The 25189-nt window shown below is 47.8% G+C and overlaps 10 protein-coding genes across 10 annotated transcripts; 2 read left to right on the plus strand and 8 right to left on the minus strand.

The window, feature by feature from the left end:
- Positions 1-670: 670 nt before the first annotated feature.
- FSST1_009657 (uncharacterized protein) lies at positions 671-1399 on the minus strand (the record flags this gene model as incomplete). The annotated part of the gene is made up of 1 exon (XM_083226651.1): positions 671-1399. The coding sequence occupies one exon, from the start codon at positions 1397-1399 to the stop codon at positions 671-673; it is 729 nt and encodes a 242-aa protein (XP_083085618.1).
- Positions 1400-2881: 1482 nt separating this feature from the next.
- On the minus strand, positions 2882-3243 carry FSST1_009658 (uncharacterized protein; the record flags this gene model as incomplete). Its single annotated transcript, XM_083226652.1, has 2 exons — positions 2882-2979; positions 3045-3243. 2 exons carry the CDS (start codon positions 3241-3243, stop codon positions 2882-2884), a joined length of 297 nt encoding a protein of 98 aa, XP_083085619.1.
- A 1164-nt stretch (positions 3244-4407) lies between these two features.
- On the minus strand, positions 4408-6297 carry FSST1_009659 (uncharacterized protein; the record flags this gene model as incomplete). Its single annotated transcript, XM_083226653.1, has 4 exons — positions 4408-4454; positions 4548-5258; positions 5305-5386; positions 5434-6297. 4 exons carry the CDS (start codon positions 6295-6297, stop codon positions 4408-4410), a joined length of 1704 nt encoding a protein of 567 aa, XP_083085620.1.
- Positions 6298-8209: 1912 nt separating this feature from the next.
- On the minus strand, positions 8210-9460 carry FSST1_009660 (Deuterolysin metalloprotease family-domain-containing protein; the record flags this gene model as incomplete). Its single annotated transcript, XM_083226654.1, has 2 exons — positions 8210-9042; positions 9220-9460. 2 exons carry the CDS (start codon positions 9458-9460, stop codon positions 8210-8212), a joined length of 1074 nt encoding a protein of 357 aa, XP_083085621.1.
- A 2856-nt stretch (positions 9461-12316) lies between these two features.
- On the plus strand, positions 12317-12904 carry FSST1_009661 (uncharacterized protein; the record flags this gene model as incomplete). The annotated part of the gene is made up of 1 exon (XM_083226656.1): positions 12317-12904. One exon carries the CDS (start codon positions 12317-12319, stop codon positions 12902-12904), a length of 588 nt encoding a protein of 195 aa, XP_083085622.1.
- A 715-nt stretch (positions 12905-13619) lies between these two features.
- FSST1_009662 (thiolase family protein) lies at positions 13620-14873 on the minus strand (the record flags this gene model as incomplete). The annotated part of the gene is made up of 1 exon (XM_083226657.1): positions 13620-14873. The coding sequence occupies one exon, from the start codon at positions 14871-14873 to the stop codon at positions 13620-13622; it is 1254 nt and encodes a 417-aa protein (XP_083085623.1).
- A 514-nt stretch (positions 14874-15387) lies between these two features.
- Positions 15388-17049, minus strand: FSST1_009663 (uncharacterized protein; the record flags this gene model as incomplete). The annotated part of the gene is made up of 1 exon (XM_083226658.1): positions 15388-17049. One exon carries the CDS (start codon positions 17047-17049, stop codon positions 15388-15390), a length of 1662 nt encoding a protein of 553 aa, XP_083085624.1.
- A 689-nt stretch (positions 17050-17738) lies between these two features.
- Positions 17739-18131, minus strand: FSST1_009664 (uncharacterized protein; the record flags this gene model as incomplete). The annotated part of the gene is made up of 1 exon (XM_083226659.1): positions 17739-18131. The coding sequence occupies one exon, from the start codon at positions 18129-18131 to the stop codon at positions 17739-17741; it is 393 nt and encodes a 130-aa protein (XP_083085625.1).
- A 744-nt stretch (positions 18132-18875) lies between these two features.
- Positions 18876-22363, minus strand: FSST1_009665 (leucine-rich repeat domain-containing protein; the record flags this gene model as incomplete). The annotated part of the gene is made up of 2 exons (XM_083226660.1): positions 18876-20498; positions 20546-22363. The coding sequence occupies 2 exons, from the start codon at positions 22361-22363 to the stop codon at positions 18876-18878; spliced, it is 3441 nt and encodes a 1146-aa protein (XP_083085626.1).
- Positions 22364-24408: 2045 nt separating this feature from the next.
- Positions 24409-24948, plus strand: FSST1_009666 (uncharacterized protein; the record flags this gene model as incomplete). The annotated part of the gene is made up of 1 exon (XM_083226661.1): positions 24409-24948. One exon carries the CDS (start codon positions 24409-24411, stop codon positions 24946-24948), a length of 540 nt encoding a protein of 179 aa, XP_083085627.1.
- Positions 24949-25189: the final 241 nt, after the last annotated feature.

Here is a 25189-nt window from a genome sequence, read left to right on the forward strand (position 1 = left end):
ACCACGCCCTTATCTGTGTTTGTCCCAGTGTTTACCTTTCACACTCAGCTAGGACTACACCCATCCCTCCTCGTACCTTGGTATCTTCATGTCGGCGGGACTTCCATCCTTCTTGAACAAAGCCATCGAATATCTTTGGGTAATCAACAGCAAACCGCTTGTAGCGCTATCAGTTGCCCAGTGACAATGGCATGCTAAACTCTTTGAAGGGCTCACCCTTAAGCAGTATGTATTAAACTGGTTACCTGGTAATAGTTCCTGCGTCTTCAACCCACAGTCCATGGGTTGGGGCAAAACTTTCCGATAACATGACTGCAGTACCAACATGTTTCTTGTTCATCAAAACTTGACTCCAAATGATTGAGAATTGTGATGACAATAGATAGGTACTCACCACGTATCAAGCTTATATTTAGCATCTCCTCAATTAACCTTCCGTCGTTGAACGTTGAAGCTAAGCAGGGCTTAGACCACCGGTCCTAATATGGAAATTGCCGAGAAACATCTTCCAATCAAAGCCCGACCGAATGAAACTTCGGTGAAGCGATCCAAGACACAACCAACACTCTCTTATTCCCGTTCAATGGGTATATCGCTTGTATTGAAACGTCGAATTAAATAAATATCTATATACAGAACAGTCATATTTGACAACCTCGACTCATCTTCTTTATGGTAGTTCAACCCGGTCCGTGTTTGCGCTCATCTCAACAGGCTTCACGGGTTGGTAGTGGCCGTAATTCGGGGGATTGTGGTTTTCCACGGGAGGCTTGTGCATGTAATCGTCTGATACAACGGCTGGTCGAGAGGCACGGCTCTTCTTTCTTTTCCATAGCCAGAATCCGACCCCGAGTCCGATCAGCACGACACCTGCTCCGATTCCCACTCCTAGACCGATAGGCAACGCGTTGTTGCTGCTGCTTCCGTCGCTGCTCGAGGATGTGGTCTCGGCGGCGGATGTGTTTGTGTGTGTGACTGTAGAGCCTGTTGAGCTGCCTGTTGCTGAGGTAATGTCGCTGGTGGCTGATGACGCTTCATCGACTTTTGTCGCGTCCGTGGGAATGGTGGTGATGATTTTGACGGGGTCCAAGGTAAAGACCTGTGTAGAGTTGTTGCAGTCGCAACCGCCGAAACCGTAGCAGCAAAACTTGCCCGCCCCACAAGGCGAAACACCGTTTCCGTTGCCTCGACATTCTGTGATACAGGTTGGGTCGTCCCAGTTCTCCTCCGTACAAGAGTTTACGAAGTAGGGGGACAAGGTATCTTTATTCGACGTGACGCAGAGTCCATTCGAAGCACAGCTGTCTCCACGGGAGCAGCATGACTTGATCTTGCCGCTGGGGTCGCATGCGAACTGGTCGAGGACCTCGTTCTTGTCTTCGCCAAAGCAGCTCGCCATGTTGAGTTTTTCGGATATTAACCGAGAATCGAGTGTGATTTCGTATATCGATCGAAACTCGTGTGAGAGTTTGGTAGTTTGTTCTGAAGGATAGGGAAAAAACGAGAACTGGGGAAAAAGATGCCGATGGCCTCAGGGGCGGAGAAGTCGAGTTATCTATCGACACTCGGTACTCCGTTCTCCGTAGAAAAACACACATCGCATCCTTCCAGAGAGTAAGCACCAGTGATACAATCCCTGTATCTTGTTACCGCTGCGCCGCTCTCTCTGCCCTGGTAGGATGGACTGGGGCCAACGAGATTATATACCGTGCGATATTTGAACCGGGAATAGACAGGCTAGTGATTCAATTTTGCAAGGGTTCAACATGGGTGAGGGACTCCAGTCTCGGTTATTTGACGGTCTGTTCGATAGGGCTGCGAGAATGTTGGATCTGTTTGTCAAGAGTAGTTGGTTTTTCATACCAGGTTTAGCCATTCTATTCGTTATAACGTGTACTATCAGAGAGTAATAGTTAGAAGAGACTGGAGAAATTAAAGGGAGTTGCCAAGGTAAATGCGACGAGACATGCATCTGGTGGCTGTGGCTGTTGGAAGGATTCAAGATCCTTGCAAGACTAATTTATGAGCTGAAGGATCATCAAAATAACGCCTTGCTCAGAAAACAGCCCGTACCAAATACAACCACGTGAACAATGCGTTTAAATGTCATGAAAGTTGAGACGGTGTATCGGATATATAGAAATCGATCAAGTCGATATATGTTTTGGTTGAACAATTATGTTGTACTAAAGCGGCCCGTAACCATCCCGACTTTTAGCCCCCAATGAGTGAGATGAGATGAGACTACCATTATGTGGGCGTCTCCTCAAAACAAGGATAGCTTTTTCTCAAACAGTTGCATCCATTTGCACTTTTATGCGCTATCTAGACTATTGGACGCCCGCATGAGACAACAATGGGTTTTGAGTGTAGAGTTCTCATATCGTCTAAAACAGAATGGATACAACAGGATATAATCAGCGTAACTAGCGATACACAACCGATCCCAATAAAAGAAAGCCCTGTGGCTTTACCAGTACTACCCCAGACAAGATCAGAGAGAACAGCGCTTGAGTTTGGTAAAGCCACAAATAAAATACAACCCGACATCTCTTCTTCAACTTATTCAGTTTTGCCTCAGTGGAGTCATGTAGTCAAGCACATACAGTAGTCTACTGTTAGAGTCAACGTCTTACCGCAGGCACGCGGCGCGCGCTTCTGACAAGCAATTAGAGACAAGAACCAACGAACTAACAAAAGCTTAGCACATGACCTTACTTTGAGATTTGCAGAGCTAAGCAACCTTGTGATGGAGCCGCATGCAAATCTACACCAAAAAGAATTTGAAGAGGAACCATATTGAGGTGAGTATTTTATTAATTTGGACTTATTAGCTTAGGTACCACCAAAGACAGCTGTCCATCCATCAAACAGAAACCATTTACTGGGTCTTCTTGTTCGCAATCTGCTTTCCCTGCGCAGTGTACCTCACGTACGCAAAAGCACCCAGAGCACCGACGGCAAGAATAGCAGCGTTGCCTACATTCCATATTAGCTTTCATTCATGCCCACATTAACAAAAAAGACACGGGAGAAACACTTACTGGCTACAAACTTGCCAACACCACCAGTGACGTCTACAAGACCAGAGACGACATCACTAATGAGATTGAAAACACCCTGAACAAAGCCCAGAACCGCCGAAAGGATAGAATGAATGACGGCGTAGATGGTGTTGAATACCGAAGCGAGAAGCTCGTAGATGGAGGCGAAGAAGTTGTTGATAGCGCTGGTGATGGCCATTTTGAATGAGTAGAGTTGAGTCAAGTTTAGGTGGTTTAGTGAAGGTATGTTGTGGTAAGAAAAGAGAAAGAGTCGGTCTTGGCTCCTTTTTAAACGTCAGCCTTACTCTAATACTTCATAAATCTTGTTCCTGATTTTAAAGCCATGACATCGTCATGCTGAAATAAACAGCTCAAAAGATAATGTGCATGTGACGTCACCCCGAGGATATCTATGGGTGAACCATGGACCACGCGACACGAATAAAGAAGGTGCTTTGCGATACGTATTGCGTCTTTATGAGGTAAGCTCACAATTGGAGGACAAGAGTCACGGGATGATATCGAGCTGAAAGGTAAGCGCTACCATGTGACTTGAGTTGAGGCGGTTCGTCAAGATAATGCAGGAACTCGACGTTCAAGTGACTGGACTTAAGCATATTCATAGAGGTCAGAGTTTATTCTGCGGTGGTAATGATGTATACTTCAATAAACACAGTTACTGCGATAGACTCGGCTACTGCGCACAACATGGGACACCTTCAGCTACTGAGGATACTGGAGATGAAGCAGCCAGCTATCATATGTCGATTCCCTACTTTCCTATTTGGGCATTTCATGACTTTATGTATCCTTGTACCGCAAAGATGAGACTACAGGCTCTTCTGTCCTTCGCCAATGTATTTATTTACCCCGGTGTCCGCTGCTCTGGAACGGGACGCACCTCCGATCCTGCAGCCGGATCTGTAATCTGTAGATCTGGCTGCTCCCGAAATTCAACATATCGTGGCCGAAACACTTGAAAGAAAACTAATTGTAGAAAGACATTATTCGCCAAGTTCAGACATCATTACCTCGCTGTATGTGAGATAGGACCCAAGCTTGACCTGCCCCCAAGGCCAAGCCATCTCAGTCTTTAATCACACTCAGAAACGCTCGTCAGATCATTATATATCGTAAATTCGTTAATAATATAGATGTTTCCATCAAAGACTCCCATACCTATCCAAACTTGTCTAAGTCTTTCCAGAATAAAAATATACCCATCAAATATACACCCAAAAGTCCTTATATATAACCAACGTATACTGACAAATTCCGTCTTGCGCGCTCATTAGCCATCAAGGCGGTTTTCTTTTCCCAATTTCGTAGTCGTCACAGGCCTGTCTCGTATATGACAGCCCGCTCAAGTGAGAGTAGCAAACATGGCCCGCATGAGCTTAGGGGGAGGACCTGTGCAGCCGAGTCAGCCACACGTTTCTCAATAACTTCAGAAAAAAAAGGCGCACCTCTAACGGTACTTAGGTACGCTAATGGCCATCCTACCTTTCTTGTCCTTCTCAATACGAGGAGGTTTACGGTGCAGAACTTCCTTCTCAACACGCTCTTCCCTAATGACCAGTTGGCCATCAGGCAAGCGCTCAGCGCGAACGAGCTCGCCGCCAGTGGAACGGCCTCGAGGTCGGTGTGTCAGCTCACGCTCAAGATCCTTAATCTCCTTTCGAATGTCTTTGCGGCTTCGGGATTTCGAGCGGGTTCGAACGACAAGCTCTTCAGGCTGGTGGTGGTGATGATAACTATCCCGGTAGTAAGAGTCGTAGCTTGACATTGAAGTCATGGTTCGAGATGGCGAAACGTCTCGAATGACAGTTTCCTCGTAGTCATACACAGATTGTTGAGGAGGGGGGCCCATTGGGGGACCAGCCATCGGAGGAGGTCCTGCAGGAGGGGGTCCTGGTTGGTAGAAAGCGGGAGGTACTGGCTGGGCCATCTGAGGAGGGGGAGGCTGGTAGTAAATAGGTGGTGGTGCCGGAGTAGGCATTGGCATAGGCTGAGGTGTATGTTGAACGGGAGGAGGAACTGGAGTTGCCTGGACGGGAGGCATAGGAGTAGGTGGTTCCTGAACAGGAGGCGGGGGAGGAGGAGGAGTCTTTGCTGGTAGTGGTTCAGGAGTAGGCTCCCTCACCGTCTCTGGAGGTGGAGGCAAAGCAGCTGTGGGTGCCTTGGGTTCTCGAGAAGCAGCAATTTCAGCCTCGACTGTTTATCGTTAGTGAGGTTTAGAAACAATGCACGAAAAACATACCCTTCTTGTAATCCTCGCTGACCTTGAGCAGCTCGTCAATGTTGTCTTGTCCAAGAGCCTTTTGAACAATGATTGTGGTGCCCTACTCCATGTTAGTGGCTGAAATCAGACTTGGATGGCAAAACAAACCTCTTCAAAAAATGGGTATCCAAGATCGATAAGAGCTCGCTTGGAAACAAGCTTGGCTGGAATGCGAGTCTTGCCCTTCTTGGGATATTCGCTTCTCACTGTAGTTCCTCCGCTGCTGCTGGAGGAACGGCTGGAAGACTTGGAAGAATAGGAGCTGCTTCGAACAGAGCGAGTTCGAGTTGAGCGCGACTCGCGGCTACGGTCACGGTCACGACCACGACCATGGCTTTTGCGGGATCGAGTATACTCTCTCTCACGAACACGTTCAGGAATGGATCGGAAGTCTTCGTCGCCGTAAAAGTCGGGCTCGGCGATCTTGATGTCATCATAATGCTCGTCGTTGTATCTCCTAGGGGGTGGCAGTCCCCGGCTCTTGGGCAGGGGAATGGGCTGATAAGGAGGAGCTCTGTAATCTTCTCGAGGATCTCGAGGACGAACGTCTTCGCGGCGAGCGGGAGCTGGGTATTCCTCGCGGTGGTCGAGGAATCTTGGTCGACGGTCATAAGTGTCAAGGGATGATTGTCTGCGGAGGAAGCCGGGTCGACGAGGAGGAGATTCCCGACGAGGATAGTCTCGCTCTCTTTCCCTCTCTAGGACATCAGTTCGGCGAGCCCAAGGAGGTGGGGCCTCTCGTTCTCTCTCGCGCTCTCGCTGAAGCTGAGGAGGATATCGAGGGTCATCTGGGTAGCGACGATCACGACCCATGTCATCTTCTTCGTAGTAACCACGACCAGGTCGACGGTCATATCGCTCATCAGAGTGGTCGCGAGGTCGAGTGCTGCGTGTGTATGAAGCTCCATCATCGTCAGGACGGCCTCGAGACATGCGCTCGAAGCGATCGCGATCCCAACGTTCGCCTGCCATTATGAATGAATGTGCTGTAGATTTGGGTGGTTTGTGACTATGGCTGCCAAGAGCAGACCAAAACGTATATAAGGGCTAGTCGTATGTGTGTCAACCGATGTTGATGGCGTCTTTGTTGTTTGGGTATCGAGTTTAAGAGAATGAAGAGAAGAAAGGGAGGAAATGTACTGGAGGGTGGGCGGGATAAGTGTTGGTTCAAGTGGGAGGGAAAGAGACTAGGATTGGATGATTCAAGATGGAGGGTGATGGCCATGGCCGATGACGTTGACAGGTCAAGACATGACCCCGCTTGTCGAGACGAGACATCCCATTTCCAGGGCCGAACGAGGCTTAGTGGAGAATTTGCACTTCCACTGGACGTCTTAGCGGCTTGTGACTCCCGCTACAGCTACGGGGGATAGAGGGGACAGGAAGAGCCCTGAATGTTTTATTGCAGGTGATGACGACCTGTGATGAGAAGATGGACCCTTGATTGATTCCGAGACAGAGGGAGACACATGATAGGTGAAGTACTACATGACACCAACAGGCAAGACTCGACCGGTACTGTACACAGCCGTTTCCGTTTTTTTACACAAAGAAACTCTCCTCAGCCCACCAAAGACACTTCGGAGGTCTCGACGCCCAAGCACAAACCAAGTGGGCCGGCACCTCCAAAAGCCGGTTATGGCAACTAAAATGCAGGGACTGGGGGCTATAGCCGATAAAATCTGTAAAAAATCATATTTACAACAGGAAAAGAATGATTAAATGGCATTTGTTAAGTAGCATTCACCCAGACGATGATCATCACGTGGTCCATAAGTTGCTGTTCTAAAAATGGCATCTCCTCTATTTCTCCATCTTGATAAACTGGACAATCAACAAGTTTCTCAGCCTGCAGGGTCCTCCCCTGAAGTGAACTAAACTTGACTTCTTTCTTGTCGTTTTGTTAGTGTCCAACGGAACAGGCCGTGTCTTTGTCTCCCACTGTCTTTCTTTGGGTGATACAATTACAGCTGACAGGCAATAAGATTTGGAAATTCCAATCATCAACTGCCGTCTGTGCGAGTACAACGTAGATAAATCAGGCTCTCCGACTTGAGCAACCAAAATAACAAACTTGCTCGGGGAGTCTTCCTCAACTCTGACTCGCTCAGACTAGAATCATCCTTGAAGCAAAGTTGCAGTGCTAAAAGCAAGGACCTTTTTCTCTTCACTTCGTTCCAGGGAGGGGGATGTTTTCTGTACGATGACGTCGCACTCGTCTCCACTGAAATACCCAGTCCCCGAGCCAATTATATCTTGTCCCATCTCCCTCACACGTGAAATCTTGGAAAGATCCCCAAAGTGATCACCATCAATACTTCGGCTGGACCCGATATTACTCTCTATGGCAAAGTAAATTGGGTATTGACCTTTGTTTCTCGGTACCTGATCAGCATCATCCGTCCTGGAGTCTCGATCTTTAATGTTCCGACAACCTCTATGGGGGACCCCTGTTCAGCTCGCCTTACGCTCTTCTTTGTGCCTTGGTCCACTATTGCTATGCGATGCCAACTCAGTTTCTGCTTTCTTGTTCCACCTTTTCCTTCATCTTTCAACGGCCGTCTTGTAGTAGCGCTTCCTCACGGTCCATGTGTCTCGGTGTCTCAGATGTTGTTGGCCGACGATACTCGCCTAGGCCATGATAACGAGGATACCCTTGCTTACTCTTTCAGCGCGAGTCCACTTACGAGTGTCTAAACTTTTCTTTGTTCAAGAGTGGATTTACTGGATCTCGAGTGATCAAATATTGTACGTTTAATCGGTGATTATGGATATAACCTCAGCGCATCTTGTACTCTCGATCGGGGCATGATATGTGATCCAGTCAATTACTCGTGGTATCCCAGAACCAAAACTACAAAAACTATCATCATGATCCGCCAAATCAACAACTCATAGAAACAGCCTGGGCAAACAAAGCATACGTGTCAGCGTGGTTAATGTTCTGCTCAGCTGTCAAGCTTCTGAGGAAACTGTATCCGTAACCACCAAAGTCCGACGTGCCCTTGATTTGATTCAAGTGTGTCATCTCATGCAAGTTGGTATTACCCTTATCCTGTCCATGACAACTCGTCGTCGTAGCCGGCAGACGATCAAAGTACAAGTCACAGTATGACATGTAGTTACCGTTGGGAACAGTATACGCCAGAACACCATTCTTGCACGCGCCGTACACGTCGCTGCAGTAGTATCGCATCTCCCCAGAATCAATTGTTCCGCACGCCGCAGTGATCTTGGCAAACACGTCGGCCACGGTGGCTCGCGTCGCGGCGTCGGATCTCTTAAAGTACTCGTCCATCTTGTCGGCGGGGCCGTTGGCGGCTGCTTGTTGGGCGGCCGCGGCTTGGCTAACGCATTGTGATAGAGCTGCTTGGGTCACTGCGAGCCTGTCACCGTTGCAGTCGCTCTGGACCTGGGCGCGTTTGCTGTGGAAGGCTGTGCGGACGGAAAAGGCTTGGGAGCCGTCGACTTCGGCATCGAGTTGGTTGGACCAGAAAGGTATGGAGCCGACTAGCTCTGTGGTGTTTTCCTCGGCATAAGATAGCACGCCGGATGATAGGACGCTGAACTTGCCGCCGGCGGAAAGATCGTGGAATTCGGCAATGTCAAAGCTCGTTTCGTAAGATCCGCCGGCGGGGATGGTTTCGAAAGCGGTGTCATCAAGTAGAGAGGTGTCGATAGAGAGGTAAACTCCATCAAAAGGGACAGGCTTTTTGACTGTCTCGTGTTAGTAATATTCGGGAGACCGACAATGAGAGGTGTAATGTTGGTAGGGGCTTCGGAGTATGCACTGAGTGAGATAATTGATACCGCGATCGACTTGATAGTCGGGCATCCCCCCAGGCATTCGTCCCATCATCCATCTCAATACATTATGCATCCAATGAGACTTACCAGCAGCAGCACTAAAGTCACTAGCAGAGTAAACCTGAACCCTCTCGACAGGACCGTTGTCAAGAAATGTTCCAAGCTTGAGAAGCTTCAAGTTTCGACTACCATTATTCGTAACGACAGCCTTGACCTTTGAGTTGCCCTGCAGCTCAAGCTCGACATTTAAAGGTGTAGGAGCGCGCCCACCAGTCAGGGGCACAGCAGCAGCCAAAGAGGCAAAAGCAAGACCAGCAAGCCACTTCATAATGAACGATGAACCAGATCGAACTGAAAAGGGAATTAAAGAGTGAAAAGAAAACAAACAAACGAATGTGTGGAAATTAAAAAGAAGCTGTGAGAGAAGAGGGATAGTAGAGCATTGCGAGATATTGTAGAGTACTTATAAATGAGTCTGGTGTTGATGAGTTTCAGCCTCTAGACAAGACAAGGGGCAGGGACATGGGACGATTGCCCATCTTAAGGCTTTAGCCTGACGGTGAACCGTGGGTGGTATCAAGGATTCGTTTCGGGGCGTTGTGGTTGCTCAATTTGTTTGACACAAAAGTTAGCATTAAAGTCCTTGGCGATTCATTATGGCATTAATTCTCCGAGACATAGCGGGAGGATGAGTACAACTTAACTCACCCTTCCTCTTACAGCCTATATAGAAACCATTTACCAAGTCATTTGACATTTAAATTGACTTTTGATCATCGATCTATACTTCTAGATCAAAAATAACTAAATTATCAAAGGATCAAGTGCCGGTCCGGGCGTCATGCCAAACATCCTGTCTAACCAGTTTCCGAAACACAGATTGTAGCATCGTCACAAGGATGAGGGCGTGACCCCACCAAGAACAAGCTAAGAAAAAAAGGAACATGTCAGAATTCGTGCCTAAACGACAAGAGTTGCGAAATTTAGATCGGGTAAATTATCCATTGGTATTAAAGATCGCATTAAGATAGTGCTTGGCATTGGCGGGTATGTGTGTAAGTTGGTTGATAGCTGGAGGTTGTGGCTACAAGAGGGAGAAACCATGGAGTCGTAAGCTTGGGTTGACAAGACAGATAATCTACAGGTCATAGATTATCTAAGTTATTCTCTTGGGCTCACGATAACCAAGTTGTCTGACCGCCGGATGCTTCTTTGTGTAGGCACGTGGATACAAGAACTGGCTCGTGTCAGTCCATCCATATACTCTACCGAGACGGACACTGGGGGATGTATCAAATTGATCAATCCTCCGGTGATTGTTCAATATATTTAACATTTGCGGAACGCTGAGGGCACCCAGCGAACACCTCGTACCGTCTCCGATATTGACTTGACCTGAATCACACGTCGACTTAACTCGATTGATAAGGTTGAGCGACACAATCTTTGAGTGTTTGCCTTCACAGTCCAACAAGTTGACAACTCAACGCCAAATCCATTGTATCTCCCTGGTCGTCCCTCGAGGGCCTACTCGTACAACTATTTCTTTTCCTATCACATGGCCTCAAACCGCCTGCGTTCCTCTCCGTGTGCGAGTAAGTCAAGACATCTGCCAATGAGGAAAGCTCCTGGCCTGAATCAGACCTGAGTCTGGGGTCCACCAGAGTCAAATTCGACAGTCTGATCTGTTCAACGTATCCAAGCTGTTCCTCTTGAGCTAGCCCGCGTGAAGGGACGGCACATATTGCCTACTTCATGGATGAGATTGGGCTATAACGCAGTGCTTCGTGTGCACTCGCGGGTGGTGATTTGGATGTACTCTGGTGTTGCCTCTACCTTGCCGGCCATAGCTCGAGCAACTACCATCATTCGGCTATACGCGTTTCATATAAGTTGGAGATACTATGTAGTTCCATTGCCGAATCAATACCTGTGACTTGATGTATCAGTGCAGAGGCCTCCTTCGTTGAAGTCACCTGCCAGAGAGCTGAGCCGAGGCCATTCTGAGCGTCAATTGAGCACCCCCATCATCTATGCGCACGGTGGTTCACTATATCTGAAGGAGCCATACGAGAAGGATGTAGAGCCTTGATGCCAATGCAAACGCATCGCTATAGCGGTATCTCAATCACTAGGGGTAGGGAAATATATCGTCGGGGGATAATGGTCTGGCGATGGTGTTGTGAGAAGTTGGTTAATAATCATCGAGAAAGTGTTTGTGTGTAGTAGAGCAAAAACCACTTTGGGTTGAAAAGAAAGTGTCAAGGCTGTCCAGGTTAATTGCTGAAGTAGACATGGTGAAGCGTTGCGAGGGACGTTGCCTCGTATGTGTTGGTCTGGGAAGTCGAGTTTCCTCAAGCCGCGACAAGCGTCCACTCGCTGCCAGTAACACAGAGCATCCACTGATATTGAGGTAATCGGAGCACAAGAATTGGCGAAAACAAAAAGGACTTGAGGAGACTGCCAGAAGATATCCATACCAGCAAAAAATTGATCACGCTGGGGATCGAACCCAGAATCTTCTGATTCGTAGTCAGACGCCTTGCCATTGGGCCACGCGACCTCGTCTTATAATTGATTTGCTTTTCCAAATGTGAGTATACAGACCCCTGTCGCTCAGTCTTGTCCCCGACTTCAGCTCGCGTATGGAGCACATCACCCAAGCAGAGGGTACCAATTGATCAAAGCGCGTTCGATAAACTAAAAAATCGTTAACTCTAATAGCGCAGACCCGTTGAGGAATCTGGAGCCTTTTAGTACCTGATAGTTCAGCTGGTCTAATATGTAATAGGTAATATCACAGCTTGTCTTCTTTTTCAGCTGCTCTCCTTTTGAAGGGAGGATCCATTTACATCCCAGTAAGCGGCGCAGTCCAGCAATTCACGTGAGATGAAATGAATTGAATGCCATGCAGATGAACCCCTGGGTTTCTGTTTCTTCTCGTTGTTGACTCAAGTTGCATTTCTTACTCTCCCTTGAATACCCAAACGGTTGGGTCCCGTTTTTGAAGTTATTTTGATGGGACGTATTTAACCTTAATCTTTACTCTCATCTCACAACGTCTGTTCCTTCTCTTTATACTTCGAGACGTTGACTGAAACAATCCCTTGTTCTTTCTCATCACTCATTACACGTCAACTCAACACTGTACAACACATCACTCATAATACTCTCATCTCACAAAATGGTATCCCCAGTTCTACGTCTATTTCTAGGCGTTACAGCAGCCATAATCTTCATCGCCATCTTCACACCCACAGATTCAGTCACATCAGTAACGCAATCATTCACAACACCACTGGCGCTACGCAATCTTGAGGTTGTCATCCAACAAGAGGAAAAGAATCCAGTCCTCATGCGCACAGCCGTTAAAAACAACAATGACCATCCCGTCACCATTCTTAACTACGGCTCACCACTGGATGCTCTAGCTATTCAAATGGGCACGCTGTACATCACCCCAAGAGGTGACAGCAAGCCTTTGGAGATTCTGCAAATTGAATCCTCCAGATTATGGCCACCCTTGGAAGACGCCCTGGTTGAGATTGGACCTGGACAAACAGCCATTTGGGAATCTACACTCCAAGAACCTGTTGTCCCTATGGACAGTGTATTTGAGGGTGCGACTGTTCAATTAAAGGGGACTTGGATTGCTGTTTGGCCGCGAGAAAAGGAGGGTATTGATCACAGCGAACTTGAAGAGGGAATGCCTATTAATGGTACTCTAACGGGCCCCTACAAGTCAAATGTTCTTGATATCGAAGTCAAATAGACATTTGTCTGTTTACTTTCTGGGCTGGCGTTACGGGAACGAATCACTGGGTCATGGTTGGAATTGTTATTGATGGCGGGTTAATGGGAGCGAACCTTTGCAAGGGAGATAGAGCGGTGAAATATGTTTACAGTAGATATAACTAACCCAAATAATATTGCACGCATTCCAGCTGTTGGTTGCCCTGCTTTTGTTCTGCAAGCCTCAGTAAGCCACGCTGATTACCCTGCAGGGGTTCAGTTGAACGAATTTTACAGGACGACGACAACGACGACATGAAGAGCAACACAAGGTATTTACATTGGATGGAATCTGTTGGGAATCTGATATCATGATATTTTAAAGGGAAATATCTAGAACTCGAAAATCCGGCGATTAGCTTGGGAGAGTTGAGAAATTTGTGACCATCCTACTTACAACCAATTTGCTCACGTGCCTTCCCTACCTCACCTTGAGAGCATTAACACGAACACGTTGACTAAGAATGTATTAAATGCTTTCTGTTTACCGTATGATACGTTTATCGATACTTCTATTGATACTGTTCATTCTTATGATGCCCCAATCTTAGACAAAACATTCATCCTGGCGTCTTCAAGGTCACCTTATGACCGCCGCCATACAAGTACACCAATTAGATATATAATTCTTCGATTTAAATGCTTAAAGCACTTCTAGATACTTTTATTCCATGGTATAACTCGCCATAACAAATCTACTCTCGCACAAACATACCAGCCATACCCATACCCGTACCAACACACATACTCACAACACCAACCTCACCACCATCCCTCTTCAATCCATGCAAAAGTGTACTCGTCATTCTCGCACCAGTAGCACCAAGAGGATGTCCAAGAGCAATAGCACCACCATCAGGGTTCACCTTTTCCTTTGCCCACGCATCCTCAAGTCCTAGCTCTCTAACACAGTGCAACGCCTGGCTTGCAAAAGCTTCGTTAATCTCCCATCGAGAAACTTCTTCGTTCTTCAAACCGACTTGGTTCAAAAGCTTGGGGATGGCGAGAGCGGGACCAATGCCCATCTCATCGGGGTCGCAGCCTACTGTTACAGCGGAAACGAATTTACCGATGATTTGATCTTGGAGACCTAGAGCGGTGGCGGTGCTTCGGCGCATGAGAAATGTAGCTGCTGCGCCGTCAGAAACCTGACTGGAGTTTCCGGCTGTCGAAGTTCCGTCTGCTTTGAAAGCGGGCTTGAGCTTGGTAAGAGCCTCAATAGTAACGCCCTCGCGAATACCGTCATCCGCAGTGACAGTGATGCGCTTCTCCTCGCCGACCTTGTTACCCTGCTTATCAACCTCCTGGAACCTCGTCTCAACAGGAACAATCTCCTCCGCAAAGCGACCCTCACTTCGTGCACGCGCAGCTCGTCGATGAGACTCAACAGCCATAGCATCCTGATCCGCTCTGGAAACACCATACCGACTAGCAACGTTCTCCGACGTCAAACCCATAGGCATGATACAATCACGCGCATGGTGATTCTCCGACTCTTTCAGTTCAGGCCAGACATCAACGGGAATAGCTCTAGACCCGTAATTCCTCGTCATGCTCTCCATACCAGCCGCGATACCAGAGTCAATCATACCAGTCTGAATCTGACCAGACACCGCAGCGATGGCTTGTAGGGAACTTGAGCATGCGCGGTTGACGGTGTACAAGCTGGTAGTGTTTTTGAAACCGACGTGGTTGAGAGCCATGCGTGCTGCTTTAGAGCCGCCGAGTTCCGAAAGGACAACGCCGACTGCGACATCGTCGACTGGTGCTTCGGGGTGAGCTTTCAGTGTGGCCTTCAGAACACTGGCGAGAAGTTCCTCTGGGTATGCATCCTTCAATTGACCCTTATAAGAGCGACAAATTGGAGTGCGGACAGACGAAAGAATGACAGTGTCGGAAGGGGATTTGGCGAGAACGCTTGACAAGCCTTTGTGGAGGCGGGCCGACATTGTGAGCTAGTGATCTGGGGTAATGATAAAGTAGAGGTAAAGAGTATCAAGAATGTTTTGTTTGTATAGGGATTATGACTGATTGATAAGAGAGGAAAGGAGGATAAAGATTCAAGATGAGAGAGAGAATGAGATGAGTTGTGTTAAAGAGTGAGGAAGGCCGGGTAAGTAAATACCCCCAACTTCTGATGGTCTCTCCGAGTGCCTTACCGGCCGAATTCCGGATGGCTCCCCACAGATGGTGGATCATCGGCTTCTGTGTCGGATGCTAGTAGTGTTGTCGGGTAAGTCCCACGGCAATTCGGGGCATGTTGGAATATTTTGGAGCAAGTTCTCAGCTTGTTATTGCGACGCCCTAAACTATATCTAGTCCATACTTTATAACAATCTTCCATTCATACATCAGCTATCACCTTATAATATAATGTGCTTCAATAACAACCAACGCCCCAGTACCATATGCCATCGTGAATATCGTATAGTGAACCAAACTCCGCATTGTGCAATCTGCATGCTACTCCCTATACTGAATCCCCAGCCCAAACTTATCCGTCAATGGCTCAACTCTAGACTTTTTGGCCGGACTCTCATGATCACGTCGTGCTTCCTCACTCGAGTTGTAATTCCCGCTATACTTGCGCTTATCCCCATCTCCGTTGGCATGATGAGATAGCAACTCCTGCATACGAACTGACTTTTCTACTGCACCTGGAATCTTGCGCGAGTTCGCTACTTCAAAGCTTTGTCGTGAATCTCGTCGTAATAGTTCTGTAGCTGCTTGACTAGCCTGGCTGTCGTAGATATCCTGACTGCGGTTTCGTGATTGCGAATGTGATGGCTGTGTCGTGGACGATTGAGCTGCAGCTACCGACTCGAGCGCCTGTCTAGCGAGCTCTTCATTGTCATCTACCGAAATGGTACTCTCCCGACTCCTACGTCGCTGGCGTTCCGATTTGGGTGTTGTAGGAATGAATTGTCGCTGTGTATATCGTTGAGGCTCCGTTTGAGGTACAAGATCAACCGACGGTAAAAGTCCAACATGGGGTCCTGCGGGTCGACTCATAGGCGTTGTAGGCAAAGACGACATGGACTGAGCATTTCGACTATGCTTTCCGACGTGTCGTGGTGTGGGGCGGTGAATATGCATCGGCGTTGAAGGCGCGCTGTTGTTATCCTGGCTCATAGCCTGTAACAAAGCTGAGAGGCCATGCTCTTGTCTACTGTGTACTTGTGTTCTGGAAGCTTGCTGCTGAGAGCCACGCTGTCCGTGTGAGCTCGGGACAACAACGCCTCTCTGTTTGGGTGCTAGGGCGTGAAATATACCTCCAGGGCTGCAGAGCATCTGCATGTGCTCTCTGTTCTCTCGTATTCTGTTCAACAACATGTCCCGCTCTTCAGCGAGACTGTTGTATTCATCCTCTCTCTGTTTGATGACCTTTTTGGCACTCTTTAGCCGACGCTGAAGAACTTCCTGGTCTTGTAGCATGCCTTCGTACCAAGCCTTCATTTGCAGATACTTCCCCTGTACTGTCTCGGACGCCGAATCTAGGTCTTTTCTAGCTTGTCGTGTGTGCTCCGCATTACGAAGGGCTTCCACCTCACGACGCATCATCTCGTGTTCCACAGCGGCGCGCTTGGCATCGTCGTCGGCCTGGAGAGCCATGAGGTTGTACTGCAGCTTAAAGTGGGCAGCCTCGGTTTTCAGCTTCTGCTGCTCCGCAATAGCATTTTGAACCATGACGCGGAGTTCGTCCGCGGATGCCTCGAGGACTTGTTGAGGAGCGGGAGGGAGGAAATCTGACGTGCTGGAGCGATCGCGTATGATGTTTTGGATGGTAGCTGGCGGAGAGCAGAGCGTCGACTGCTGAGATGCGGAGAACTTTCGTTTGGACGGGCCAGGTTGGCTGGCATTGTGGCTGATTGTAACTTGTGTCGAAGGAGGTGGTGTCAGAGACGAAGGAATGACGGTGGCGTGTGGTCGTTCCTCGTTGACTTGGGTAGTGAAAGATTCGTTTGGATCGATGGGGGAGTTTGGTATCTCGGTCGAGGGTAATGTTTCCTGCATGGGGTCTTGCGGGCCAATCTCTTGAGGAGTCACAGGATTATGCTTGACAAAGATTGTATCGCCTTCCAGCGGCTGCTGCGTAGGCAGTGAAGATTCAACAGGAGAAGCCATGGTGAGTAGATTGTCAGATGGTGAAAAAAGGTTTCTCAAAGTCGCGTCTACAGCAGCCTTAGCCGATAGCGGCTGTTGTGTCTGTTATGATTGCGACGTGTTCATAAGCTGTATCTATACGCGTTTGTTTGTTGAGATTTTTATTTACCAAAACACGAAAGAGTTTGAGTTTTGATGCGTCGTAATGTTGTTCGTTGGTCCTCTAGATTCAAACAAAACGCACGCGCCGTGACAGAGTGACACAGTAACAAGGTCGTTATCAGTATCCACAAAAAAAGCAAGAAAAAAGCCAATCAACTTTTTGTTTCCAATTTATTGGGTTAAAAAAAGGAACAATGCTGGAAGTAACCAAGATGCACAAGAGGGTCGAGAGAAGAAAGCTTGTGACGCTGGCCTTGGAAAAGAGAAACGAGGAGCTAGACTAGAGCTGTTGGAAAGGTCTTAGGAACAAGGGTTTTTCCGCTCACGAGCTACTAATCCAAGACAGGGTTTGACGATGCTTGTTTCTCACTAAATCTGGGGTGGATGAAGCTAATCAACACACTCACGATTCATTCAAACAAATATCCAATTATTCACATAGAAAAGAATCTTGCTTGATATTGAAACGAATGTATCAAGCACTGTAGCCAAAAGATAATGACCAAACAGAATACCTCAAGTACCGAAAGACCCAAATCATCTCCCCCTCAAACATCACCATCTTCGCACTCCATCTTTCTCTTCTTCCAATTCCCATACCCCCGTTTAATAGCTCTCCAAGTAATCCCAACAAGGTAAACGATCCAAATAATCGGCCAAAACAGAACCACGCAAGCCCACCACGTAGCAACGCTTAGCTTAGCCCATTTCGTTCCTTCAGAGTCGAGATACCACTCCGGCACCCAATAACCCGCTTTCCCACGCGCGTTGAGACTAACCACGCTTATGAGGCCAAACATGATCCATCCGAATGCCCATACTGCTGCGACGATTTTGAGGGTTGCATCTGGGCCTGGGTTTGGGGATTTGAGAACGTCGTCGGTGTGGCGAGGCATTAGGCTTAGGCCTTCGATGAAGAGGGGTGTGTGGTAGACAGGCATTGTAGTAGATGTGATTGTTTTTTTTGGTGATGTAGTTTTGTGTTTGATGATGAGAGTAGTCCAAGAAAAGATGCTTTGTATTATCTCTGTAGACGAGTTTGGATGTCTGAATGTCTGAATGTCTGAATGTCTGATGGAGTTGGATGTTTGGTTCGGGGCTGAATGTAAACTGCCTTCCTTCCGCGGGAGATACTCGTTGCTGGGTTCATGGAGAGCAGGAGTGTGCCTTCTATATATGTCCCCCAAACCTTAGCCATCAGGAATACACTTTGAGGTAAAGTAAAACTCGAGGTTTGCAATTGGCGCAACAGAGTTGCGATCTGACGAGGTGAATTGTCTTGATAAAGTATGCTTTACACTTGATTGACTCGAGGAGGGAAAAGCCAATGTGTCGGGCGCAGCTTCAACAAGAAAGCCAAGAGCAGCAATAACCATCAGGCGAGATTGCACATGGTTGGAGATGGTGTCTGACCAAGCAATGTAGAGTGGAAGAGTTGGCATGGACTACAACGACAAGATGCATCATGCTGTAACAGAAAGCCATGACAATGGCCCGTCATGACCATCCCTTCACAGTCTGGAACGATATAGACACAGCTTTACCAGCAAGAGTGTATTGGTAGTATCCCTAAAATGATGACGGTATATAACCCCAGGTAATAAAACTAAGTACGATAAATATATACCAAGAATAGAAGCAAACCCATGACACGCAATCTGTTCCATCGCTAATCAAAATTCCATTTAATCCACATCGGATTCATTCTCTTCTCCTTGCCAAGCACCCATCTCCGCAACCGGTACACGTCCACGCAGCCATCGCAGTGTAGCATCAGTACCTCGCTCAAGAACGTTCCACCGAGGAACTCTAAATCGGTTGCCAGTGACTTCAAATCTTTGAAGTCCGCCGGGACCAGGACCTCCAAGAAGACCAATACGGGGGTTGAGAAATGAGATGTCGTTGTTGCTTACATCAACCGTCGTGATGCCCTTGATCATCTCAGGTTCGAGGTTGGCAATGTGGTTGTTGCTAGCCAGTAAGACGTTGAGGTTGGGGAAAGCCTCTTTGAGGTCTGTTGGGAGAGCGTTGATACGGTTCATTGTGACATCAATCTTCTCCAGGCTGGGTGCGTGGAGGAATTGAGTGAGCGCTCGAAGATTGGTGATATGGTTGGATGCAAGGTTGATCTCTCTCAAAGCCAACAGCTCTAGCTCCTCAGTCAAGTACGCTTCGCCGACGAGTTGGTTGTGCGACAAGGACAAAGCTGTCAGTGTCTCGGAAAAGAAGCTAAGTGAGTTTGGCAGGGTAGCAAAGAGATTGTTCTGAAGGAAAATTTGGCGAACGCGGTTTTCAGCAGCCACCTTTGCGCAAACCACAGGGTGAAGCGACGAAGACTCAGTTTGGGATCTATCCAAGATACCGCCAGGCTTGACCGGCCAAGTCTGGTTGGACAGAGTGTGCGACCTAGAGCGACGGCTTGATACTGTATGCGAGCGAGATCGGTTTGGGCTCGTGGGAGGTGTAGCAAAGCTATCATTTGACTGATAATCTTCCTCATCGTATGCAGGCTTTGCATCCGAATCCTTGTTTTCCTTTAAAACATCCAAAATGCCAACTTGATCGACGGGCTCCTGGTATGGAGGCGGGGGATCCAGGCGATTTGCAAGAACAGCTTTGAGGTCTTCGGTAGTGATGGAGAGAAACTTCTTGTCACGGAGAGGGTTTCCGCTGAGTCGAATCATAGTCAAGTTGTCCATTCTAGAAACCTCAGGAGGAATCACCCTGATGTCGTTGCTAGAGAAATCGGCATGTCGAAGCTTTTCAAGACTCGTGAAGCTGTTGGGAATTCCCGAGATGCTGTTCTCTTCCACTGAAAGGGTCAACAGGTTGACCCAGGCTGTCATGTCTGGAAGTCCCTGCAGTCTGTTCATCGACAGCGACAAGGAGTGTAGAACGGGAAAGTCAATGGCGGCACCTAATGGGATCAATCGTTCCAGCTGGTTTGCAGAAGCATCCAGAGTGTGTAATTGAGGCAGACATCCGATAGGCTCCTCGATGAGAGTACCCTTCAGCTTGTTCTTTCGTACGTTCAACTCTGTGATAGAAAGGGTGGCAAGGCTGTCGAAAGGCAAAGACTCGAAGCTGTTCTCGCTGAGGTTGAGAATACGAAGACGCGACATGTTCTCGATCTTGGGAGGGAGCGCCGAGATGTTGTTACCATGAATGTCGAGAATCTCCAACTCACTGAGACCTGCCAGAACAGGGTTCAGTGGCCCGTAGAAAAGGTTGTTTGCGAGTCTCAAATCGCGAAGAGAAGTGACTTGCGAGATTGTGTCGAGACTGTTATTTGTGAGACGGTTCGAAGACTGATGAAATTAGCAGGGAACAGATAACGATGTAGTCAGGTACATACCAAGTTCAAAGAAGTCAGGCAGGTCAGCCGACGCATACCCAGAGGAACATTGACAAGAAGATTGCCGTGCATATCAAGAGTCTCCAATCCAGCAAAGATATTGCCTTGACTAGCCTGAGCTTCGTCAAAAGATGAAGGCTCGCTGTCGGGAAAGACAAAGTCGTCCAGCTCCTCAAGCTCATTATCCGCAGCGACTAACCGCGTCAAGTCTACACTTTCTGCCCAACTTCCGTCAAAGGTACCAATACTCTCCAAGTCGTACATCTTGAGGACCTCGATAGGAATCTCCTTCAAGTGCAGAGCAGCGATGTTAAGCCGTCCGCTCGTCCTCGCAGCACTAACTCTGTTGAGAAGCACTTTTTTCTTGGGATCTTCACCTTGGCGCAGATTGAATGGGTCATCGTTGTTGACGCCAAAGTCGAAGCCTGTATCATGAGGGACAATTGGTGCCTCTTCACCCTCTTGTGTTTGCGCGAGTTCAGCTGCTTGTTTCATTTGTGCTCGCTTGGCTGCCTTGGCTTTGGCGATTTGCTCACGTAGAGCAGCTGAGGACTTGCGAGCTGATAGTGGTGATCCAGGCTCAGCGGACTCGCCTGTTACCGAGGTCGCGCTGGAAGGAATAGTACCATCCCAAGAAGTAGTTGAAACCGAGTTTACAGATCCACGTCGGGTAGAACTCGCATGCAAAGAGGCTTTGTTGAGTGCAGGAAGAGATGGCTTCTTGAATACACCCTTGGCAGGAGCCTTTGCGCTTCCCGGACGGATAACCAGGGGCTTGGGGGCTGACATGGGTGAAGGCATAGCTATCTTGCCGGGACTTGGACTTCTTGCATCGCCAAAGGGTGGTGGCTTGGATGCTCCCGCTCGAGTATTGGGGGTTGTTCTTATCACAGTACCCGACCGTTTTCGAGGCGTTCCATCGATGGGATCCAGCGGCGCTTTAAAGCTGTTGACCGAAGATCTAAAGTTTGGAAAGCCATGATCGGATTGACCGGAGCTAGAACCTGGTCGGCTCAATCTCAATGAGCCATCTGAAGCATAACTAGAGCCAGGCCGAGAAGCACCACTATCCGCTCTTGATCGTGGTCCTGTCATGTTTGGATCAAAGAAGTTTGACGTCTTTCTCAAGGCAGGAGAAGAATTGGCAAGTGTCTCGATGGTTCTCTGTGACAGAGAAGGTCTTGACCTTCGAGAACTAGCACTGAGTGTATCTGATCTATCATCTTCATCGGTCGAAGCGGTTCGGGGTCTTGTTTGGTTGGGGTTGAAGATATTGTCGGGTGGATCGTAAAGGGGAGAAACTGCAAAAGACTCTGAAGGTCTTCTTGTCAGAGTCAATTGACGAGGAAAGATTGTTCCTTCGAATTGTCCAACAGCTCCGCCTGGAGGATCAAATTCAGGTGTAGTAGATCGCTCTTCGAGGATGTCGGCTTCTCGATCTACTGGTCGATACGCAGCAGAAGTAATTCGTTGAGGAGGCTTTGCTGGTGATACATATGAAGCAGGTCTGTTGATCATCGAGGTTTGTCTTGATCTTGGGGCAACGAGTTGGTCTCTGGAGGCTGTAGGTCGTAGCCTTTGAACTCGCTGTTGAAGATCTGGTTGTGAAGATCGTAGCTGGTCTCTTGACATGGACGGTCGAAGCTTTGGGTTTCTTAGCTCACCACCACCCAAACTCTCCCTAGAAGGAGAGGCACGGATGACTGATGTTGGTCTTGGTAGAGAAGATGTGGGCTTTGGGATTGTAGAAGTTGGTCTAGGCACGGGGAGCTTGGACGGCCGAGAGACGCTCATGCGCTTCTGTGAAGAATCCTCCATGATGAAGAATGTGATGGTGGTAGCGCGGGTTTGTCGAGGGGAACAAGATGGAGGTTCTGTAGATGTCTTTAAAGAAAGGAATGCAAGACAGGACGAGAACAAAGTGAGACAAAGACGGATGGTTTTCTTTGTTCTCAAGGGGTTTCGCTTCAAGGATCGGGGTTTGGAGAGAGGATGTTTTTTTGGTCCTAGCGTTGTCTGGTGGACGACCTACGGGACGGATGGGATGGCGGCGGGAACTAACGATTTGAGGCGGGTGAACAGACAAAAGTTACAGCAGTCAAATACGAGTCAATTGTAGTACACGGAAAGAAATATTGAATAATTAGAGTAAAGAATATTGAAAAAGAGATACATGACAAGAGCGTGAACTCTTTAACGACGTGACTGTTCGCTTAAAGTCAAGGCTAATGTAAAGAAGAAATGATATCTCCAGGGGTTACATGCGAGGTACAGTACCGTCCCGTCTCTCTGGAGAAGATCAGTCCAGTTGAGTTTGGGGCTTCAGTGGGGTCCTGCGAACACGCTAGATTGCGCTAAGACGTTGATGATGTTTAGTGGGTTTTTAGGACAGGGGTAGCTCCGGATTGTCAGTCGGATGCCACGAGTTGAGGTTGACTGCACTTTGTATCTATCTGTTTATTCACTGTCTGTATCTACTCTCTATCCGAAGGTATGTCTAAAACATCAAAGGGCAATAATGTACAAGCATTGGCGATCATATTGTCGTAATAAGGTCCATCCCGCTCATCGTGTTCCCCCGATTATTAGCGTGGTAGCGGCCAGGCACAGGCGGATCCCTTTCCACCGGCTGGCTAATCCCAGTTAAGATGCCCCTGAAGTTCTGCGGGTTGCCTGTTGGGTTGCATCGGGCACAGAGAAAATGGAAGCCTCATTTTCTTTTCTTTTCTTCTTTCCATGTAAACAAACGAAGACAATAATCACAAGCCTTCTTCTTGTTTGTGGTATGTATAAATAATCATTATATGACGTGGACTTTTTTCTTCGGACGACTTTTGTTTTTAACATGTCCGGTATTGACAAGGGGACCCCTGATGTTGCATGAGGCGCGACAGAGATAGATATTCCGTCGGCGGCGTAGAATTATCCAGTTTCCTTTTTTCGTCTTTACGTTTCATGTTTGTTTATGTGGGTTTGCGTTTGAACTGTGGTGATGCTTCTATCTCAGTCTAGTAATACTATTCCCTCACAAGGTTACTGGCATCTCTTTCAAAGACTATAAAGATCCTTAAGCTTGTTTAACTAGTGCGAGGCGTCATTGTTTCATGTCATGAATCGTACTTTGATGCAAATCCAATCGTCCACAAAAGTTTCACATGCAAACATCATCAGTGGAGTCATCGCGAGTCAATCAATTGACGAATAAAGTTGCTGACGACGCAATAGTTAGGCTGTCACTCGATAAACTAACTTTTGTCAAGTTTTCTTAGTAAGTTGAGGCTAACTGCAAATTCTGTCTGTTAACAGGCTCGGCCGTTTGCATGGAGCATAAGATAGCGGATAGCACCAAGTTGATCTTGGTGAATGTTTGATAGGTTAAGAGCACCACTACCGCAAGGTATGTTAAACTCTTTCTGCTAGTTACACCGATCCCTTGGTCCCCAGGATATGAGATAGTATAATGCAGTTTCGTCTAAACCGCCGTGAGTCGCATTAACATCGACTCCCTTTTTAATAAGAAACTTGACCTTTGCTGTAATATCTCTGTCTTGTTTATGACAGGCAAGACTTGTTATACTACACCTCAATAACGACTCCCATGAAGCTAAAAGTTTATCCATAATACAAGTATTAATAATAAGATTTTAATTTCATCAGATCAATATCGAAGCCACTGTTGACAAGTTTCCCAATGTTTTATGGAACTTTGTACGTGATTTCCCAGGCTTGTCTTGTCGTTCCCAGACGACAACTGACCTGGTGCTTCGGACTTTTTATGTCCAAGCCATAACATATATGAACCCTCCACTAACATCTACGTTCCCAGACAGGTCTTGGCACAGTATCATCTCTTTATTAAAAGAATGAACGTCTTCTGGCGCCTTTCGAATAGTGTCCAGCAATGGAACAAACGACCGTTATACGGCACTACACACGCGCCGGCTTTAGAGGCCCTCGACGAACTCAATGGCTCGCCCTGGCGCAGGCCGTCTAGACCACACAGGCTAACCCCGAGCGAGAGTATGCATGCACTCGGCCTCAGGTACTGGGACGGGAGAGACAGAGAGACAGAGACAACGGACTATATGGTCCACAACGCAGGTAATGATTCGGCTTTTGAACTGCAAATTGTCCTTGCAATTCAGTATATGACCGACATTGAACGCGATGAATTCGAAGCTGGCAAGAATTTCTCGGAGACCAAAGACCCGCTTCCTTACGCTTGGTCTGGTGAACACATGGATCGAGTTAATCGCCCACCTAACTCTCGACGTCGTGACGAAGACCCTTTGACTTCATCGGACACCATCCGTCGTCACCCCACTCAACTGAACAATCCCGAGAGACGCAATCGGTCACCAAAACCACCACCGCCGAAGTCGCGCAAGAATAGATACTACTAAGTTATCTGGGTTTATTGTTTATTTGTTTACTGGGATACCGGCCCCCAAGGGCATGGTAGATGGGGATTCCCTATGGATTCTGTCCATGGGGTCTCCCCCTCTCTACCACCCCCCTTGAGGGTTCCGTCGGCCCGGGTTGATTGTTCTTGCACTGATCTGGAGACAGGAAGTTCTGGAAGCCACCCATATCATGGCTGATACACACCTTCATGCTGACAACATCACAAACATCTCCGCGCTG

The sequence above is a fragment of the Fusarium sambucinum genome, chromosome II (genome assembly GCF_050947815.1).
Source record: "Fusarium sambucinum isolate potato_lamoka chromosome II, whole genome shotgun sequence".
Lineage (NCBI taxonomy): Eukaryota > Fungi > Ascomycota > Sordariomycetes > Hypocreales > Nectriaceae > Fusarium > Fusarium sambucinum.